The sequence below is a fragment of the Monodon monoceros genome, unplaced genomic scaffold, assembly GCF_005190385.1.
Source record: "Monodon monoceros isolate NGI ecotype Baffin Bay Population unplaced genomic scaffold, NGI_Narwhal_1 Super_Scaffold_13, whole genome shotgun sequence".
In the NCBI taxonomy this organism is placed as follows: domain Eukaryota; kingdom Metazoa; phylum Chordata; class Mammalia; order Artiodactyla; family Monodontidae; genus Monodon; species Monodon monoceros.
In genome coordinates, this window is record NW_021703769.1 from 60,052,508 (window position 1) to 60,074,992 (window position 22,485).

At 41.3% G+C, this 22,485-nt stretch overlaps 1 protein-coding gene across 1 annotated transcript in view; it reads left to right on the forward strand.

Moving 5' to 3' along the window:
* The window catches only part of ERCC4 (ERCC excision repair 4, endonuclease catalytic subunit), a 31,761-nt gene extending 9,617 nt beyond the window's left edge, over positions 1-22,144 (forward strand). The window contains exons 3-11 of the mRNA XM_029219261.1: positions 648-843; positions 1,728-1,935; positions 3,919-4,099; positions 5,093-5,221; positions 6,489-6,599; positions 9,169-9,766; positions 11,539-11,631; positions 18,426-18,538; positions 20,837-22,144. Of these exons, the coding sequence (XP_029075094.1) occupies positions 648-843; positions 1,728-1,935; positions 3,919-4,099; positions 5,093-5,221; positions 6,489-6,599; positions 9,169-9,766; positions 11,539-11,631; positions 18,426-18,538; positions 20,837-21,570 (2,363 nt within the window). The 3' untranslated portion in view covers positions 21,571-22,144. The remainder of the gene's footprint in view (positions 1-647; positions 844-1,727; positions 1,936-3,918; positions 4,100-5,092; positions 5,222-6,488; positions 6,600-9,168; positions 9,767-11,538; positions 11,632-18,425; positions 18,539-20,836) is intronic.
* Positions 22,145-22,485: the final 341 nt, after the last annotated feature.

The window sequence follows — 22,485 nt, forward strand, 5'->3', positions numbered from 1 at the left end:
CTTAAGACCTCAGTGAGGTCACCCTCTCTAAAATTGCAAACCCTAAAAAATACAACAAACTAGTGAATATAACAAAAAAGAAGCAGACCCACAGATACAGAGAACAAATGAGTGGTTACCAGTGGGGAGAGCGAAGGGGAGGGGCCAGATAGGGGTAGGGAAGTAAGAGGTACAAACTATTATAAGCCACAAGGCTATATTGTACAACACGGGGAGTATAGCCAATATTTTATAACTATAAATGAAGTATAACCTTTAAAAATTGTGAATCACTCTATCGTACATCTGTAACATTGTACGTCAACTGTACTTCAATTTTTTAAAAGATTAAATAAGAAAATTGCAAACTGCCACCCCTCACACATACTCCCTCTCTTATTCCTCTGATCGTTTTTTCTCCTCAGCACTTACCCCTTCTAACCTACTAAATATTTTACTTATTTGTATTGTTTATTGTAAATGCCACAGGACAGTTTTATGTGTTTTGTTCATGTCTGTATCCCCAACCTCGAACAGAGCTTGCCCATGCTCAAGTAGGCATTCAAGAAAACTGTGATGAATCAATGGAAGCGAGCATGAAAATGACATGTCTTTTCTGTACTTTAAATTTTGATTCCCGCCCTCCTCCCCACCCACCCCCTGCCCAGGCATCTTGGTGTACAGAGCTCACAGAATAATCGAGTCTTGTCAAGAAGCATTCATCTTGCGCCTCTTCCGACAGAAAAACAAACATGGTTTTATTAAAGCTTTCACAGACAACGCTATTGCCTTTGACACCGGCTTTTGTCATGTGGAGAGAGTGATGAGAAATCTTTTCGTAAGGAAGCTGTATCTGTGGCCAAGGTAAATAGCATTATGTGACCAGTTTCTGTGAGAGAACCTGCCGTAATTTAATTTTGCACTATAATGTAAAATTTACTGTCATTGCACTTGATACATGCTAGTCAGGTTCATAACAAGTACATCCAAATATAAATAAATGGTCACCACATTTGTGATTCTTTTAACAGGAGAGAGAGGTTTGATAGTTATTTTTCTGGTAGCCCAGGGCTATCACTTTCTTGTACATTTAGTGAAACCGCGCAGGGATCTAGAGGCTCACATACACAACAGCTTTAGGTGAACTGCAGATTTACTGGTTAAGATTCCAACTTCCACTTTGAGGGAAATAAAGCACCAAGATTTTGAAAAATCTATGTAAATTTCCAGGAAAAACATAAGGTATCAATTTTCAAAACATTTTGCAACCTATGCTAATATGTATCTTGGTTATACTGTATGGTATTTGAGAGTAGTTATTGGCAGTCTTTTTCCTTTTTTGATTATACCTTACTTCAGGGATTGACATACTTTTCCTGTAAAGGGCCAGAGAGTAAATATTTTAGGCTTTGCAGGACACGCACCTGTCACAGTTATTCAACTGTGCCGTGACAGTGTGAAAGCAGCCATAGACAATACATAAACAATGGGCGTGGCTACGTGCCAATAAGACTATTTGTAAAAACGGGCACTGGGTTTAGCGCAGACGATAATTTGCTGATCCCTGCCTTATTTGAGTAATACTTCCATTCATAGAGGTTGAAAGTATTCCTGAAAACACTGTCATTTGGCTTTCCATTTTGTTTCTTAATTGCAGTTACAAAAAGCTATTAGAGTATTAAACTGAGACCAGAAACACATAGCTCCTGCAACTCTAGAAAATATTTGAAAAATGTTTGTCTCTTTAGGTTCCATGTAGCAGTAAACTCATTCTTAGAACAGCATAAACCCGAAGTCGTAGAAATTCACGTTTCTATGACACCTGCCATGCTTGCTATACAGACTGCTATTCTGGACATTCTCAATGCATGTCTAAAGGAACTGAAATGCCATAACCCGTCACTTGAAGTTGAAGATTTATCTTTAGAAAATGCTATTGGAAAACCTTTTGACAAGGTACTCTTTATTTCTTTTCCTTTTTAAGCACCATTTGTTATGTTGTAATTTTTAAGAATGCAAGTTATTTTAATATTTACAATGTTCTTAATAGGAATTTGCTGTTATTTTAAAATTAAATTGGAGGTGATTTAAAGTATAGTTTCTTTGGTTTACTGGAAAGTAATTTGTAGTAGAATACATTGATTGGCGTATAAGCACAACTCTGATTTTTGCAGTTATATGGTGATTATCTCTTATTTTAAGTATATGTAAGAGGACGATGAATAACCTTTTGCTCTGAAATGGCAACATTTGGATAGCTACAGATAGAAGAGTTTACATAAGAATCCTTCAAAATTTATGATCTCTTATTTGGAATAAAAATAATTTGGATGAGTTTTGATTACAGAGGAATGTGAAACTTGCTCTGTCTTAAAATTACATCCTGAATTGAGAAAATAGTCAGACTTTAGTGCAAGGAATTTTTATCTAACTAATTTTTTCATCATGGATCAATATTAATTCCGATACGTAAATGTCTAAGATTGAATTGTACATACAGAAAACGCTGACTTTTAAAAAATTCCAGGCAGCTTTTTTTTTCATATTTTGGTAGAACAAGTTCTTTTCTTTCAAACTCTGAAGAACCTCTTTGTCACTGGAAGTAATGCATATTGATTTTTAAAAAGGAAAATTTAAGTCCTCATTTTTCTGATTCTTCCAAAGTCATTTTACTGTGAAATAATGATACATGAAAGTAATTCCATGTGTTGTGTGCCTCTGTTTTTAAAGTAGAGTTTATTATAATTTAGTGCATGGTATACCAAAAAAAAACCTCTCACATTCTTTTAGTAGGAGGTATATGTCCCTAGAAAACCAAAATATAATCAGATATGTTTTGCACTAAATTTCTGTTTATCATCACCTGGCCAGTGAAAGTCAAAGTATTGTTTTAGGTGTTCTTTTAGTAACCAAGACATAATTTGCACTTGTTAGAAAATTTGTAGATGATTTTACAAAAGAGGCATGTAGATGATTTTTACAAAAGATGATATACAAAAGAATTATATGTCCCAGTTTATCTAGGATAGTCCCAGTATCTGCATGTTATCCTGGAGTAATTATTAATAGTATCATTTCATTTTCACAAGAGTTCCAGTTTGGACAATAGATTATTTGGTCATCCAAATATATATTACTCCTGCTCAGTATTAAATATGTTAGATAAGATGCCATGTAGTGAAACTGCTTCCAAATCATGCTACATTATCCCTTTTAGTTACAGAATCAGCTTGTGAAGGAAACGTGCATATATATAGCTGTGGATATGTAGATACTTACATAGTATATACATAAAGCTGTTCTGTGTTTTAGGCAACTTTTCAGGATCTTAAAAAGTATTCAAATTTAGTTGTTAATTTAACAAATATTTTCCCATACATGAATCACACTTAAAGAAAAAAAAACTAAATATTTTATTATACCAACAGACTAAGGTCCACTGTTATTTAATTTGATTCCATGTAGTTTCTCTAGTTTATGTCCTCTGCTTCCTCGTGCAGCTGGATCTCACATCTCTATCCACCCAGGATGGGGTCTCGACCAAACTTGGCAGAAATTGAATGTATCTGAGCTACATGCTTTCATTCTTCATAAAAGCAAATAAATGATCATCTGATGTTTATCAGGCCTTTTTTCTCCTAATAATGTAAATATGGGTAACTATGAATTGACTCTATCTGATCATAAAGATTCTAGTGATGACACTCTGCTTTATATTTGAAAAATTAAACATTACTATTAGAATCTTATGAACTTAAAATTTCTATTCACTTCCTTGGGAGATAATGTTTTATTATTGTGGCAAAATATACATAACAGAGTTTACCAGTTTAACCATTTTTATGTATACAAGGGATAATGTTTGTTGAAAGTATAATTTGTATTAATTATAGCTATACTGAACATCTTTTAGCAGTTCTAATTTTTTTCTTGTTTTAGACAATCCGCCATTATCTGGATCCTTTGTGGCACCAGCTTGGAGCCAAGACTAAATCCTTGGTTCAGGATTTGAAGATATTACGAACTTTGCTGCAGTATCTCTCTCAGTATGATTGCATCACGTTTCTTAATCTTCTGGAATCTCTCAAAGCAACAGAGAAGGCATTTGGTCAGAATTCAGGTGGGAGATAAAAATACTAATATTTATCCTAAGAGCTCATTTGAATAAAGTACTGGATTTTGGGGGGGAATCAGGTGTGGGGAGTGCTATATTCAGCTACATGGTATAGTAAGATTTCAAATTACGTTTTATGTTCATAGCACAAGGATGTAGGTTTTATTGATAGCTAATGTTTCCACCTACTTCTGTATAATAATATTCATATCCATTACAAGAGATTTTATTTCTAGAAAAGACTGTGTATATCACAGGCAGTCCCCAACTTAGAAATAGGTTGTGTTCTGGAAGTTTAGTTGTTATGAACTTAAAATTAATATTCCCTGAAGAAACAGGAAGGGAATATGGAGTTTCATCAGCTGAAGTGGTGAAGAATGAGAAGAGGTTTGTAGGGAAACATACATACGCAGCTGTCCACCATCTTGTTTTTTTACAAGTCACATCCTTCCCCCACTACCATGAACTTTCTCACTGTCTGGCTAAACCAGTGTTTTCTAAAGTGTGGTCCAGGGGCCCTGGGGCCAAGATTTAATACAAATAATGTTTCTTAACTGCTTCACCAGGAATATTCTTGAGTCATAAACTACAAATGTGTAGCATTGAGGAACATATTGACTACTAGTACGCTTTGGGTTCCACTGCCTTCATCTGTGCTTGGACGCCAGCAGCGATACCTGCCAATGCTTCTGCACCATTATTGGAAATGTCAACACAGTGGAAAAAAGTCAAATAATGAGTTAGTATTATTATGAGAGTAGTTTTGAGGTCACAGACCCCCCCTTCCCCCCAAAAAAACAGCTTGGGGGCCCCCAGGGGTCTATAGGCTGCACTTTGAAAACCACGGTCTAGCCAAACAGTGACAGAGGCCATAACAAGGGAGAAGGTGTGGTTGGGGGATGAATAAGCTGGTGACCGGTTGATAAACAGGTCATGTGACCTTCAGAGATTCTCTGAAGTAAACTATAAATTGAAGGCTTTTTTTTTTAAACTTATTAGGTTGGCTGTTTCTTGACTCCAGCACCTCAATGTTTATAAATGCTCGAGCAAGGGTTTATCATGTTCCAGATGCCAAAATGAGTAAAAAAGGCAAACTGCCTGAAAAACTGGAGATTAAAGAAGAGCAAGGTATCTTGTATGCTTAAGTCTTCAAACGTGTCTTTTATTTAAGTATTTGGTGTGGAAATGCTTATCAAGTTACAGTATAACTTTAAATCTCCTTCGGCTGTGTGAAGAATGTGTAACTGCATGTAACATATATAATGTATGGTAAAAGTATTTGGTATGGATTCATTGCCAGGGGATTCCAAATAACAAACGCCAAATATCAATCAAGAGTATTCTTGCTAGGACTTCCCTGGTGGTCCAGTGGTAAAGAATCCGCCTTCCAATGCAGGGGATGCGGGTTCAGTCCCTGGTCAGGGGACTAAGATTCCCACATGCCGCAGGGCAACTGAGCCTGCGTCCCACAACTGGGCTCACACGCCTCAATTAATGAGCCTGTGTGCCGCCAACTACAGAGTCCATGCGCTCTGGAGCCCGTGTGCCACAACTAGAGAGAGAAAACCCCCGCGCCACAACTAGACAGAAGCCCGTGCACCACAGTGAGGAGCCCGCGTGCTGCAACGAAAGATCCTGCATGCCGCAACTAAGACGTAACGCAAAAAAGAGTATTCTTACTACTACATAAGAATTACAGATTTTTTTTTTTAACTTCAGAATAATTACTATTTGGGCACTTGAAGTCTTAGTGGGACATTTTAACATCCCTTTTAGCTTTTAGGGGACATAAATACTAGAATGAGGCAAATAATGGGTTTTATTTCACACTCATCTAGTAAGTATAATAAATATCGTTGGTTTTTTAAAGCATGGGATAGGGTTAATGTTTACTTTCTGCCTAGTTCAAAGGTCTGTTTCAAAACTTAATTAAATACATTAGTAATATGTTTGAGTACTTACGGAAATAAAAGTTTTATTGTTGTCTGCTTATATCCCATGTTCAAGATTGTGAAAATCTTGGGGATTTTAGAAATAATAAATACTGTTTTTTTAGAAATAAGAAATACCAAGTCCTTTATTTTGTGTAGCAGTTTATATATAATGTCACAGTTGACAACTAACACATAATCATCTCTTATTAGTGACCACTCATATCACTTTCTCTCAAGGCATTATGGAACCTGTGTTAATGCTGGTTTGAGGTGTCTTCATTTAGACCATAAGGAGACCTTTCTCAAAGAAGCAGATTCTATCTATAGAGTATTATGAAAGAAGCTCAAAGGAGTGGGTTTATGGAGTGATGCCTGTGTTATCTGTTGTCTTAAAAGCCTTTGGAATACTTTATAGATAAATATTATCACATAGAATGAGGTTGTCTTTTATTTCTATACAGAAACAAGAAAGGAACTGGTCCTAGAAAACAACCCAAAATGGGAGGCACTCTCGGAAGTATTGAAAGAAATTGAGGCAGAGAATAAGGAGAGTGAAGCCCTTGGTGGTCCAGGTAGGAAAAAAGGAGATAATGATATTTGCGTTCAAAATCTAGCAAATGAGTCTTTTTGATTAGCTCTTTACAAATAATTTATACTGTTATCTTTATCAAATGTAGAAGAGTAAGTGCCACATGAACACTGAAATCTTAGTGACAAGTGCCTATCTGTTCATTTGATGTGATTTTCTCCAGGTTGAATCACTGTATATTCATGAAAGCAGGTTGTTTTACTGGTTGGGTTCTCAGGACTTCTATTTAAAGATGCAACTAATCAACTATCATATATAGGATGGATAAAAACAACAAGGTCCTACTGTATAGCACAGGGAACTATATTCAATATCCTGTGATAAACCGTAATGGAAAAGAATATAAAAAAGAGTGTGTGTGTGTGTGTGTGTGTGTGTATAACTGAATCACTGTACAGCAGAAATTCACAGGACATTGTAAATCAGCTATACTTCAATTAAAAAAAAAAAAGATGCAGCAAAATCTCTACATATATATTCACCAGGCTTTAAATTTGGAATCCTCAAGGAGAAAGCTAATGGGCTTAAGTTTTAGGTTCTCAGCAAGTGTCTTTTCAAAGAAGCCTCAACTGTATTATAGAATGACATTGACCTAGGGCTAAAAAAATTTCAAGTTTTGGGGCTACTCTCTTCAAACACAAGTATACTAGTAGACTGAACCTGAACTGTAGACTGAACCTGAATTAAGTTTTAAAAATAAAACCAGATAGAAAATAAAACTAAATTAAAAAAAGTATCTGTTGAGGGAAGTATGTGGCACATATACACAATGGAGTGTCTCTCAGCCACGGGAGGAGACGAAGTTGAGCTGTTTGTGATGGGTGGACGGCCCTGGAGTCTGTCATGCGGGGTGAAGTGGGTCGGAGGGAGAGGAGCAGGTGCTGTGTGCTGGCGCATGTGTGTGGAATACAGAAAAAAGAAAGAAAAAGGGGCGGTTCTGAGGAACCTAGGGACAGGATAGGAGTGGAGACGCAGGCGTGGAGTGTGGACTTGGGGACACGGGGACGGGGAGGCGTGGGCTGGTTCGAGGTGAGAGAGTGCCATGGACGTGTATACACACTACCAAGTGTAGGATGGATAGCTGGAGGGAGGGGTGGGATGGGGAGGGTGGGGGGGAGGCGCAGGAGGGAGGGGATGTGGGGATGTGTGTGTGTGTGTGGCTGATATACTTTATTGTGGAGCAGAAACTGACATACCATTGTGGGGCAGTTGTGCTCCAGTGAAGATGTTAAAAAAAAAAAATCTATTGAGACTTTGAACTCCTTTAAAGCAATAAAGGCAAGCACATAATCCTTATATGAGTAATTATGCTGTGATATTATCCCAGAACTTACGGTGCTGTGATTTAAGACCCAAAGTCATACATGTGTACTTAGAAAAAAGCATAAAGAATAAAGAAGGGGAAAAAATTACATCTAGCAGCCACTGTTGACATTGGCATATTTCCTTCCTGGTTTTCTTTCGTGTATTTTCTGTTTCACATTGTTAAAGTTATAGTGTAGCTATAATTTCTGGATATAGAATTAATGAGCCAAATGATACTGACATTTTTAAAGTTCTCAAGACATATTACCCCATTGATTTATAGAAAGTTTTTATCAATTTTCATTTCTTTTGGAAGTATAAGAGCTTATCTTTTTTTACCCAGCTAGCAATGACTGGAGATTCTGTATATATTTGTGTGTGTATCTACATATATTACATATGTATAACAATTTTATTCATTTGATTGGAGAAAAATGTGATGTTGTTTCAAATTTTGATGCTTGAGGAGCTCAGTTTTTTCTCAGATGCATTTCTTCTTTTGTGAGTTGTCTTAGTTTCCTTTGCTGGTTTAGAGCGTGTCCTCAGTTTGTATCAACTTTTTATATATTAAAGATATTAACATTTATCATAGTTACATAAAGTGGTTTTTTTGTCTTTAGCTTTTTTTTTTTTTAGGCAAGAAGTGGATTTATTTAGAGATGCACATTCCATAGGCAAAATGTGGTCCATCTCAAAAGGCTTGGGAGCAGCCTGTCTTTAGCTTTTTTTAATGCAGTTTTTTATTCTCATAGAGTCAGTCAATTGATTGATCAGTTGATATCTTCTCACAGATATCAGTCTTCTCTGAGATTTCTTCCATTGCTTGTAAGCCTGGAAAATCATCTTCATATGGAGAGGTGGACAATAGTCATCTTTTTTTTCATGATGTATCATTTAACATTTGACTGTAATCCATTTGGAATTTATTTTGGTATTTCCAGATCTATTTCCAGATCCTCTGGAAAATTATTAATTAAAAAGAGCTTCTTTAAAGCCTCCATTATACCACAGCTATACTTTCGTAAGACTCTAAATATTTCTGGCTTCACCTTTACCCAGAAGATTTAAGTAATCCTGCCAGGGAGGCGAAAGCCTTTGATGAGCATCCGAGACCCTTTTTAAACAAATTGTAAAGTTTCTTTAGCGCCAAGGGGTGAGCTGTGTCTCTGGGGAGGAAGGGACGAGGGGGTGCGTGGGGTAGGGCGACAAGTGCGGTAATCAGGACATAACGTTGTTTCTAATTTTAGGACACGTTCTCATTTGCGCAAGTGATGACAGGACCTGTTCCCAGCTGCGAGAGTACATCGCTGTCGGAGCAGAGGCCTTCTTGTTGAGGCTGTACAGGAAAACCTTTGAGAAGGACAGCAAAGCCGAAGACGTGTGGATGAGGTTTAGGAAGGAGGATGGCTCAAAGAGAGTTATGAAATCCAACAGAAGGCCCAAAGGCCTCCGAAACAAAGACAGGGCTTCTGCCAAAGAGAGGGCTCTCAAAAAGAAGAAACCAAGGCTGACTTTAACTCAGATGATGGAACAATCTGAAGAACTGGAGGAGGAGGGGGTTGTCGAGGAGGGCTGTCCGAGAGACCTAAGCAGTAGCTCCGAAAGCTGCTTAGAAGAAATTAAGCACGAGGAGTTTGATTTAAATGTGTCCTCTGATGCCGCGTATGGAATCATGAAAGACCCTCTCACCATTATCCACCCACTCCTGGGCTGCAGCGACCCCTACGCTCTGACACGGGTGCTGCACGAGGTGGAGCCAAGATACGTGGTCCTGTACGACGCAGAGCTGACCTTCGTGCGTCAGCTTGAAATTTACAGGGCAAGTCGGCCCGGGAAGCCCCTGAGGCAAGTTGTAAGGAATATGAACTGCGATCGCATGGGCTTCAGTTTTGCAGTTCTTTAGGATTTAGCACAGATAGACCAGTTGCCCATGGGCTTTCTTATCTTTAACGTTACATTGTTATGATGTTGGTTGAGTTTATGAAACCTTATTTGGCATTCTGATCAGTCTGGGAAGTACCAGTGTGGGAAGTACGCATGGGAAGGAGGTCGAATGTTGTAGTGGATCCAGGAATCTGAGGGAATGCCCCCCTTCTTGTTACTTGCTCTTCTGCTGTTCTGTGCCATATTCTTTATGCATCGGTTGTAGCCTATGGGGCACCGTCTCTGAACAAGCCTAGGAAATTTACAATATCCTAACTTTTACCAAATGTTAATGTAATTATGACTCAGCTAAATTTCATAATTCTAAAACGTCTTTCTTGTAAATCCGAAAAAGTGACTCTAAGTTACAGCCACATAAAACTAAAGTATTTGGGGAATTATTGTACCATGTATTCTTGAGTTTCAGGAAATATCAGATGAGAAAATGATGCCTCCCAAAGAATATAGTGTTCTGGCTCTCCAATTATCTGAGGCAAATAAACCTCAAAGTTAATATCCTGAACTCAGCCTGAACCAAAAGCAGAGCCAAAAGAAACCTCTCTAGCCAGTTTAACGAATGCAGCCTTTCAGAGTAGAGGTGAATGGAGGAGGTGGACCAGAAATAACGCAGGATGAAGAGATGAGACAAAGCTGGTGAAATAATTATAGGCTGATAAATTTTTCATACTTTGCTGTTGATCAACATTGGAGATAGCTTGTGTGCACAAAAGTTCTCTGTTGCCTGAATATGGAATAGTGTGATATTTAGAAACAAAAGGTCAGAACCAGAAGGGACCTCAGAGTTCAACCACTTGATCCATCAGTGGGAAACTGAGGCCCAGACATGGTGAATGGCTTGCCCTTGGCCACATGATACATTCGTGGAAGAGCTCAGGTCTCTGGACTCATTGGCCAATGGTTTTTTCCCTGCCCGCACTTCAAAGAAATATAAACTAGGAAAATGAAGACCAAAAGAAAAATCGAGGGCTAAAAAGGGAAAATGTCTCTGATAGAAGGTGAAGAAAAGGGGCAGAGGAGGTGCTTCATTCAGCTTCTTAGCAACCAACAAGATAGGAAAGCTGGCCTTTTCTAAGAGAAAAGAATATGTCAAATTATTTTTTGAGGAGCTTGATATAATCCATGTCTTCTCTGTCTGTGTGTTTATATAAAATGTGTGATGACTCGGTTCTGTTAAGACATGAATAAAAAGGAACTGAGAAATTACTTGTGAAGGTAAAGGTCATATAGATTTCATTTGTTTATTTTTCACTAACATGAACTTTCATATGCTGGCCTTTATAACCACCATCCAACTTTTTAAACGATTGTTTGGCAGAGATGCAAAGAAAAAAATTGAAAAAAGAGAAGCTGCTAAGATTGTGTTTTCTGATTTGTTTATAGTTATGAGGAAAGCATTATTCTATCCCTCTTTGTTATATTTCAGTGTTTACCTAAACTGCTCCTCCTTTTGATGTAAGAAGAAAAAAATAAACCCATGTGGTGATGAGACCTTTAACAGGTGGGGTTTAGGCTGCTTAATTTTAGTAAGTGTGTGATTAATGGAACCTTTTCTTCTCAGTCAAATATTTATTATTTGAACACTCTAGGTTGCTGATTTCAAATGCCATGCTCCTCCTTCCAGGAATTAAAAATTATGTGTTTGCAGCCTAAAAGAGTTCTGTCTTAACTTGCAGGGTTTACTTTCTTATATACGGAGGTTCAACCGAGGAACAGCGCTATCTCACTGCTTTGCGGAAAGAAAAGGAAGCTTTTGAAAAACTCATAAGGTAAATACGTAGAAGATCAGTATGAAGGAATCAAAGGCCTTTGAAGATCCAGAGGCTTCTCTGAGTGGGGGAATATCTACTAGCCGTCAGGAAAGATGGAGAGAGGAAGCTGCTGGGGAGGGTCACATCAAGATACACCTGTAGTCTGATTCACTCCAGGGTTTATATACATCAATACACATTTCCTTTTCTCTTCCCCTGCTTCTCCACCATCTCCAGGTGCTTTTCAGGGGTTTAATAGAATAGAAATGTGAAGAAAACTGCTTTTATGTTAATAAAGAAATATAAAACACCAGCAATAGAACTGAAACACTCTCTCCCCCTCCCCCATGTACAAGATTTCTCCCTTCCCTTGGAATCATTTTTTTTCCCTTGTAAAGTTTCCATTGTCCATGGGTGGGTGACTGTTTTACTGTTTACTGGGAATTTTTTTTTTTTTCTTTTTTGCGGTATGCGGGCCTCTCACTGTTGTGGCCTCTCCTGTTGCGGAGCACAGGCTCAGCGGCCATGGCTCATGGGCCCAGCCACTCCGCGTCATGTGGGATCTTCCCGGACCGAGGCACGAACCCGTGTCCCCTGCATCAGCAGGCGGACTCTCAACCACTGCACCACCAGGGAAGCCCAACTGGGAAATATTTTTATGACCTGGTCAGTTCAGATCAATAGAATCACTCTGGGAAAAATATTTTTTTAAAGGTGTGACATTGGTCTGAACAGATGTGTGTTTTTTGAGAATAAGTAGCCTTTAATGTTCCAAATCCAAATAGAAAAAGCTTTTGGTTTAACGTAAGGAAAATGTTTCTAATTGAGATATTCACAGACTACATGGCTACCTCTTACTCCTGCAAGCATTTGAGAAATCTAATAGCCTCCCCCAAGGGATGTTATCAAGGAAATGGCAGCTTGGTGAGAGAAGATGGATCAGATGCTCTCTAAGGAGCCCCAGAAGCCAGGGCGGGGGCTGGACAGGGCATCCTTGATCCGAGCCAGAGAAAAGGCTAGACCGGAGGAGACCATGGCCTGGCCTGGCAGTGGTTGGGCCAGACCAGTCTTTCAAGCCTCAGACATTGGCAACATATCAGTGACAGCGAGAGGGCAGAAATCGTTTGTAGTGGCAGTTAGCCAGGACCTAGACAGAATTTCAAAATTGACGGCCATCCTTCAACACTGGCTGTGGGCTCTCAGTATATGCTTAAAATATGCAGATACCCCAGTTCATCCAGGGCATGCGTTCCCAGAAACAGGAGTGCTTATTGAATCAGTGTCATTGAGTCCCTTTGAAGAAACTCAGCACGGTTCGTGGGCAGTTCTCTTCCCTTCCTATCCTCTGTGATTGTGGCATGCCTTAGCCATGGATTCTTGCAGCTATTGGCCCTACAATTATTGGTCAGTCCTTTCAGCTTATGAAAATATGTATTTTTTTTTTCAATTTTGATTGAAGCATAGTTGTGTTAATTTCTGCTATACACAAAATGATTCAGTTATACATATATGTACATTCTTTTTCATATTCTTTTCCATTATAGTTTATCACAGGATATTGAATATAGTTCCCTGTGCTATACAGTAGGACTTTGTTGTGTATCCATCCTATGTATATACTAGTTTGCATCTGCTAATCCCAAATTCCCCATCCTTCCCTCCCCTAGCCCCCTCACCTTTGTGAAGTCTGTTCTCTATGTCTGCGAATCTGTTTGCATTTCGTAGATATGTATTTTCTATTAATGTGCTCTATGGGATAGTTTATATGTGTGTACATATGCTTTTTGAAAAAGTATTCCAGAAAGTGTTATAAAAAAACAGGTATTATGCAGACTACCTCTTCTTATCTAGAGCTTTTTAGCGCCTCTCTGTGTCTCCTAGACCTTCATCTCCCAAGACTCAAACAGTCAACAGATATTTCTTGAGCATCTATTATGAGCCAACCCCTGTGCTAATGTTAAAGTGCTGGAGTTACAGTGGTGCAGAAAAAGGCTCTGTCCTGCCTCCTAGAGCTTATCCCCTAGTGGAAAAGACAAACATTGAATGATTATGAATAATATCATAAATAGACATGGGCAGAGGGCGGCAGGCTACAAAGGTAAAAGAAAAGGGTATCCTACGAGAGTCTGTCAAAGAGATCTGACCCAGTGTGGGATGTCTGGGACGGCGTCACTGAAGGAATGACCTTTAAGCTGACCCGTGGAGCATGTGTGCTGGTTGCTAAGTGGACAAGGTGGATTGCTAAGTGGACAAGGTGGGCCAGGGGTTCTGTTGAACAAGGGTGTGTGAAAGCTCCGAGGTGCACAAGGCCTGTTAAGGATTTAGAACTTGACTCTGTAGCCAGTAAGATAGCACTGAAGAGTTCTAATTAGGAAAGTGACATAGAGTATTTTTTAAAGGCTCTCTCTGGCATCAAACTGAGGAATGGATAGAGCAGGGAAGTAGTCAGGAAAGCTGCTGCAATTGTCTGATAAGAACCGGTGGCAGCCAAGATTAGGTTGATGGAGAGAAGGGGACAGATTTAAGAGATATCGAGGAAATGGCATCAAAGAATTGGTGCTACGGGATGTGGGCCAGTACCTCCTAATTGCTCCTTCACTCTTTTTAAAATATCCTTTGCCTAAGGCTTCTCTGATTAAAGTAACTGTCTCTAAATCACAAATGAGCACATGGAGCTAAAATATTCGGATTAGGTTGTTGGTGTTCATGTTGAGGGTCCCCAAGACCACCCCCAGGCTCAGTGATTCACCAGAAGGACCCCCAGGAGTCAGAAAAACGGGTATTCTCGCAGTTACGGTTTATTACAGGGAAAAGGACACAGAGTAAAATCAGCAAAAGGAAAGAACACACGGGGCCAAGTCCAGGAAAATCCAGCATAAGCTGCCGAGTGTCCTTTCCCAGTGAAGTCACAGGAACGTGCTTAATTCTCCCAGTGGCAGTGTGTGACAGCACACGCTCAGTGTCGTCCACAGGAAAGCTTACCTGAGACTTGGAGTCCAGCGTTTTTATTGGGAGTCAGTCGTATAGACATAGTACTCAAGTGACAGACTCCAGCTCCCTGGAGCAAAAACAGGTATTCACTAGAAATCACACTGTTGGCATAAACCATCTGATCACACTGGTGCCGTGTGGCTCCAGGCATATAAAAACCCTCTTATCAGGCGTTGTATTCCAAGAGCTCAGACCTCAACTGCCAGAAGCTGGCCAAGGGCTTCTGGGAAGACAAGCTGAGGAGACAGGCCTTTCTTGGGAATGTGCAGGGTTTGAGCAGCCCAGGCCTGCTCCCTTAACCGTTTCCTGCACAGTGTTGTAGCCAAGGGGGGCCTGGTAGGCTCTGAGTAGGTGAGTTTTATGCTCCAGGCCTCCTTCCCGTGACTGCCTCTTCTCCAGTGCATCAGAACCTGGCCTAGAAAAACAGTGCCGTCAGTGGATTGTAGCCAGGTATTGGGGACCACATGCCATTCCCGGCTTATACAAGTGATTTTACACTCGAAGGGCTCAGTGACAAAGCTCGGGTAAGCCTGGCACATACTGGAAACTTCACTCAGCAGAACCAAGGATACGGACTTTCTCCTATGTTTCAATCTCTACAGTAATTTCCATACCAGGTTTTGATGTCATTTTATCTATGGTCTGGCATAATTTTATAAACTGTCAGTGGTGATTGTCTACTTATTATGTTAGATCTTCCCATATTACACAGATAGTTATGTCGTTCAGAATCTTAAGATATTTACTTTCCCAGAAAACTTGGGGAATTTGAGAAGTGTTTGTTTTGAAAAGCAAAATATATGTGAGGTGCATGGCCGAAAGAGCATTTGCACTAAGCCTGGACTTAGAGAAAAATTTGATGTGAGACCGAGGGAATGTGCTTTTGCCAGGACCTCCATGAGTGATGTTGTAAGAAGAAAAGCAATGCTACTATTTAAAATAACCAGAGAGGAATGAATCAGGCGAACTGGCAGTGAAAGGACTGTTTGACTGGACCGGAGATCAGTAGATTACAGATGACAAGTAAAGAGAAAAAAAGTTACACTTGTAAGTATTGCTAATAAAATGCTCCCTGCGTCAAAAAATTAGTAATAACATTCTGAGTATACATAGTTTTGGAGAGGTCACCACTTTTCAAAGAAAAGGGTTATTAGCTTATTTGAAATTTTACAGTTAGAAAATATCACAAAATGGGTTAGCATGAGGGCTTGAATAAACGCCCATTTGAAGAGACTTCTAGTCCAGTGTCTCCTCCCTGTGTTATCACATTGTACAAGCTATTCAAATATCACTGAAGATGTTAAAGCAAAATTAAGAAACCACAGTACTTTAAGTGGAAATAGGGACCTGAATTGTTTAATTATGATTTTGTGTCTATCACAAAGAGTAACTTGAAAAATTATGCAAATGTTGAAAGCAAGAGACTGAATATAAGTATGGCAGATTTCTGTTAAACTAATTTGAGTTACTGATTAGGAAGACTTAACTATTTTCTTCACAACCCTGGTTTCATTTCAGGAATATATTTTTTTCTCAGATTCAGTTTGCAGTTATAACATTTCATAGTAAACTAGCTGTTTTTTAACAGGATTAACTGAAATAGTTGTGGAATCATTTGAAAGAAAATCTTCTGTTTTTTAGCATAATCGTGGATAATTAGGGGATGAGGTTACTACATGTAAGAAAAGTACGGTTATAATAACAGCTGACATTTATATAGTGCTTCCTATGTGCCAGGCACTCTTCTGAGTGCCTTACATATATTATGTGATCCTTTTAACAGTCTCTTTGAGGTTAGATTTTAGTATCATCCCCATTTTACAGACGAAATTGAGGGACAGAACCATTAAACAACTTGCCTAAAGTCACACAGCCAGTAAGTGGTTTCAAATTCACGAAACATGGGCCCAGAGTCTGCATTCTAACTCGCTGTGCTCTACAGCCACAGTTACAAATTAATCAGGAAATGAGGATGCCCTCATGTGTGATAGCTTAGCCAGTAAGGTAAGTGGAGATAAAGAAGAAAAAGAATCCCCCATGTTGATCCCAAATATAAAAGAAAAAGAAATTTAAGAGCAGTAAGTTTTTTGAACGGTTTGCCCCTTACCCCCAGCTGGAGTCTAGTAGGTGTAACGGGGCAGTAATGAGTGGCTGCCAGAGCCATTGTCACTGCAAAGAATCCTTCATCAGCAACACTTGACAGCGATACTGAGAATGACGAGGGAGCACGGAACTGGAACTATTGCCTGCCTCCTTGCGATCTATTCATAAAATGTTATACTGATAATAACCTTGCATTTGTATATTGTTTCAAAGAGTAAAGGATTTAAACTTGGAGTTTCTGTTCTCTGGTGGAATCTCTTCGTGGTACCCTGCCCTAAAACATCACATATCCAGAGTGGTTGGGGAATCGCTCCATCTGATTTTATTTCCTTTCATTGGAAAATCCTTTTTGTTGGAGCCCTTGTTGAAATCATTAGTTGCTGATGAAGATTCCTCTTGTTTCACCTTCCCCGGCCTCTTTTATTGCAGTCAGTCAGTTCCACGGTTTTCACGTTGCCGTGAAACTCAGTAGCAAGCCCAGCGGGGGCAGAGACCCATCCTTATACATCTTTTCTGTCAGCCTGGCACAGAGGAACACACAGTGCTTGCTCTTTCCTGAACTGATTATAGCATCTCTTACTGGTTTTGAAAAATAAGACTGTGGCACACCTGGCCTCCTCTCCCTGTGGTTATTGAGGATCTTGCCATGATTCTGGTTCCTGATTACAAATCTAAGTTAGGATTGTACAGGCTTGTCAATCTACCGGGTTTAAGATACTGAGCTTCCTTGAAGACAGGAATTATCGGATACAAATAACCGTATTTGTATCCAAAATACCTCGCACAGCATGTGGGAGCCCTCTGTAAATGTTTTAAGTAAACGCACGAGTGAATTGATGCTGCTCTACTGCATAACCTGAGATGTTGATTTTTTTGTTTAAATCTTTTGTTGGAAATTTGCTTTCTAATATTAATCTTGATTTTCCTTTAAAACCGAGGATGTTTAATGAGGCCTCCCACCTGGAGTTTTTTAAATCAAAGTTTAACCATGTATTGTTTTCATTTCTTTAATCATTGATTTTTTTTTTTTTTGGCTGAGTTGGGTCTTTGTTGCTGTGCATGGGCTTTCTCTAGTTGTGGCGAGCGGGGGCTTCTCTTGTTGCGGAGCATGGGCTCTAGGCACATGGGCTCAGTAGTTGTGGCTCACGGGCTCTAGAGCGCAGGCTTAGTAGTTGTGGTGCACGAGCTTAGTTGCTCTGCGGCATGTGGGATCTTCCTGCACCAGGGCTCAAACCCATGTTCCCTGCATTGGCAGGCAGATTCTTAACCACTGCGCCACCAGGGAAGTCCCTAGTCATTGATTTTTAACCATCCTATTTATGATTACTCTGAAAATATTGGGATATAAATTATTTGAATCCTTTTCAATGTTTAGTAACACATTTAGCACATTTTAATAAAAAGTCTCAATAATCTCTCTGTGGCATTTTTCACATGCTTATTTCATGCCGCAAAGTGTTTAGAGGACATACAGAATAGAAAATAAATAACAGTGTTTTTTAACTCTGGAAGATGAGCAGGAGTACCCAACCAAGAAGCTCTTTCTGCTTCCTTTACACATCACTTGACTGTGCATATTTACTTCTAGTGTTTCCTGTATTCTCTTTTACCACTACAGTTATGTAGATCATTTTGTATATTATAATTTACAAGAGATTAAAATCTGGAATTTTGAAATTAGCTCAGAAATGTTGAAGATGTTTTTCTCCCACCCCCAGGGAAAAGGCTAGCATGGTTGTCCCTGAAGAAAGAGAAGGCAGAGACGAAACGAATCTCGACCTCGTAAGAGGCTGTGTATCTGCAGGTGCTCCCACCGACACACGCAAAGCCGGTGAGTCCTGCCCTTTGCCGAACACTCCTGCTGCCTGTGCAGGAGGCTGTGAGGTTCCGGAGTTTCTCTGCAGAAGCTTGGTTTTTCTCAATAAGCTCTTAAACGTGGCTGTCTGCTCCCATACCCTGATCTCAGTTGGCTGTTCACTAGCCACGTGTCCTCCCTGGATCTCGGGCTCCTCACCTGTAAGATAAGTGGGGTTGTGATCTACGCACCGGCATTGGAAATCAGTTACAGTCCAGCATTGGTTGAGATTCAGAATGTACTTTTGCCAAGAAACTTTTGTAAATGGTGACTAGGTTCTTACCTTTACCTGAAGAGGCCAGTTTGCCCATAGATAAAGAGTCAGGATTGTTTGGGGTGCGTTCCCACTTCCATATCTGTGTTTGTTGGTTGCTTCTTGGCGCTTTTCCAGATCCCAGGTGTGTGGTACTCTCACTGCCGTGCAGCGTCCCAGCAGTGGCTTCCACCAAGACCTGCTGGATGCCACGTGCACCGTGGTTCAGGGTTAGCCATGTCCCACGCCCCAGGCCCCGTTTTCCCATGTCAGCAGCTGCCTTCAGCCAGGAGGCGTGGGAAGAACAATACAGTTGAGCCCTTTTCTCCTTTGGGGGGTCCAGCGCAGTTAAAGCAGTGGGTCTCAGAATTTAGCGTACTTAAGAATAACCTCTGATGCTTGTTAAAACTGTAGATTCACAGACCCCAGTCCATAGCAATTCCAAATCAATAGATCTGAAATGGGGTCAGCGTCTGATGGACGCGGTCCTTGGACCGTATTGGGAAACACTGCCTCAGCGTATCTTTCGAAGGAGATCCCTATTAACTCAAATAGGCTGTGGACATGTCATGCAGAACAGCAGGATGTCAGGCAATATGGATGAGGTAGTTTGGAGCAAGTAGGTACCACACAGAAAGCTGTTCACAGAAATCTGCCCTTTCGAGTTCAGCCCTCTAAGCGCTTGTGTTAGCTTTCCTTTGCTGCTGTAACAAAGTGCCACAAACTTAGTGTCTGGAAACAACACACATTTATTATCTAACAATTATTAAATTACAATCCGAAGTCCGAATGGGTTTCACTGAGCTCAAATGAAAGGTGTGTGCTGGGCTGTGATCCCCCTGGAGGCTGCAGGGGAGAATCCCTTCCTCTTCCAGGTTATCCAGGCCACCTGCATCCCTTGGTCCATGGCTTCTTCCTCCCACTTCAAGGTCAGCAGCTCCAACTCTGAGCTTCCTGCTTCCCTCTTTCATTATAAAGACCCTTGGGCCTACCTGGATGATACAGAATAATCTCCCAATCTTGAGAGCCTTAATTTAATCACATTTCCAAAGTCACCTTTGCCGTGTAAAGTAACATATTTGCAGGTTTCAGGGATTAGGACATGGACATCATCAGGGGGCCACCATTCTGCCTACAACAGCACTTTTGAGTCCTTCAACCAGCAGCGTTGGCATCACGTGGGAGCCTGTTAGAAACGCAGGGTCTTTGACCCTATTCCAGACCTACAGAAATAGTAGGTACTTTAACTCCATCCCAGGTGATTCATATGCACGTTAGTGGGAGAAGCTCTGTGCTCTTGTTTTTCCCAGCTTCTCCCATTTTCCCATCTCTGGAGTCATTGATACAAGCACTAAAAGCTCCAAATTTTTTCACAGCAGTCCACAAGGCAGTTTATGCAGAGAACATTTCTAAGCATCTACTATGTCCTAGGAATTGGGACGACGATGATCAGTAAAATGTGGTCAGTGCAACAGTGAGGGACCATAAAGCAGGGGTCCCCAACCCCTGGGCCACAGACCGATACTGGTCTGCAGCCTGTTAGGAACCGAGCCGCACAGCAGGAGGCGAGCAGCGGGTGAGTGGAGCTTCCTCTGCAGTTCCCCATGGCTCTCCATGGCTCACATCACCGCCTGAGCCAGCCCCCCCGCACCCACACATCCCACCCCCGTCCGTGGAAAAACTGTCTTCCACGAAACCAGTCCCTGGTGCCGGAAAGCTTGGGGACCGCTGCCGTAGAGGAACCACAGAGGGAAGATGGCAAATGCTGGTATTTGTGAATTCTGAGTAAGGAAGTACCGCGAGACCCCAACTTCCTACCAGCTCTATTTAGTTTAAGGGAAATAGCCTTAAACTGTAAATAAACCTTTTTATAATATGGAAAAGTGTGGAATAACATGTCATACTGTGTAACCAGGCATCGGAGATTAACAGTGGAAACATAGATTTTTAACTTTGTGCTCTGCCACCTTTGAGAGCTATTCCTCAGTGACGTTACTTAAAGTGCTTCTTTTTCTTCATAGGCGGCCAGGAACAGAATGGTACCCAGCAAAGTATTGTTGTGGACATGCGCGAGTTTCGAAGCGAACTCCCATCTCTGATCCACCGTCGGGGCATTGACATTGAGCCAGTGACCTTAGAGGTCGGAGACTACGTTCTGACTCCAGAAATGTGCGTGGAGCGCAAGAGCGTCAGTGATTTGATCGGCTCTTTGAACAATGGCCGCCTCTACAGCCAGTGTATCTCCATGTCCCGCTACTACAAGCGGCCGGTGCTTCTGATCGAGTTCGACCCCACTAAGCCTTTCTCTCTCATGTCCCGAGGTGCCTTCCATCAGGAGATCTCCGGCAACGACATCAGCTCCAAGCTCACGCTCCTCACGCTGCACTTCCCCAGGCTCCGGATCCTCTGGTGCCCCTCCCCGCACGCCACCGCAGAGCTGTTTGAGGGGCTGAAGCAGAACAAGCCACAGCCGGACGCAGCGACGGCCATGGCCGTGACAGCCGATTCCGAGACCCTCCCCGAGGCAGAGAAGTATAATCCCGGTCCCCAGGACTTCTTGTTAAAAATGCCAGGGGTAAATGCCAAAAACTGTCGCTCCCTGATGACCAACATTAAGAACATCGCCGAATTAGCAAGCCTGTCCCTCGACAAGCTGGTGCTCTTGCTGGGGAACGCGGCAAATGCCAGGCAGCTCTACGACTTCATTCACACCTCCTACGCAGAGGTCATCTCCAGAGGGAAAATGGAAAAATGAACGGTGGTGCCTGTTTTCTTATCCCGTGACTATGCTTCTCAGCTGCTCCTTGCCTGCCCTCACAGGTCCTTATTAATTATTAGCCCAGTAGCTCATTCTCTGCCAGTCTTTGAATGATTAGGCTGTTTCCTGGGTCAGGGGACCAGAGGCCAAGGCTGGGCTCTGAACTTTGCGTTCAGGAATCATTTTTACTTCCCACGCCTGCTCTCCTCCTTCCCTGCACCATCCATGCCAGGTCTAGTACGTTCCATTTTTACATGAGGTGTCAGGATCAGGGAAGGTGTCTGCAGGTGTTTATAGAAGGCCATTTCTGAAACATGCAGAAACTTAGGTTTCCTCCACAGACTGAAAACGCACCATCGTGTTCTTACCCTCTGTCTACAGAGGGGCTCCCAGGACACTGAGAAGGGAACATCTCTGCCATTGCCGACCTGTTCTCCCCTCCAGGTTTTCCTTAGCTGCGTGCTTCTCCCACCTGTCTGCCTCTGGGATAAATTCATGGGGACTTCCTACTGCTAATTTAAGAAAGGCAGCCACCTCTAAAACCGGCCAGTCGGTCTTCTGATCACCTGAAGATATGAGGCACATACTATAACTATAACTGGATTGTTCAAAACCAGTATTTTTAAAACATAAAATGAATTACCAATTTACGGAATTGGATGGCGTGGGTGAAGGAGCCCTGAAAATGCTCCGTTTTTATAGCTGTTTATCCTCCTAAGTCCCAGCAGAGTCTCTTAGACTTCCTCCTTCCCAGCCTCTCCTCACCTGTCCTGGGACCCCCAGCTCGGGTCCTCTCCTGGGTCTCCGCCCCCCACGTCCCTGTGCCAGAGCAGCCTCCTGCGTCTCTGTGTGGGGACTGGCACACAAGCAAAGGAGGGACCCACAGCTTTTAAGATTTGATTTTCCTTCCAT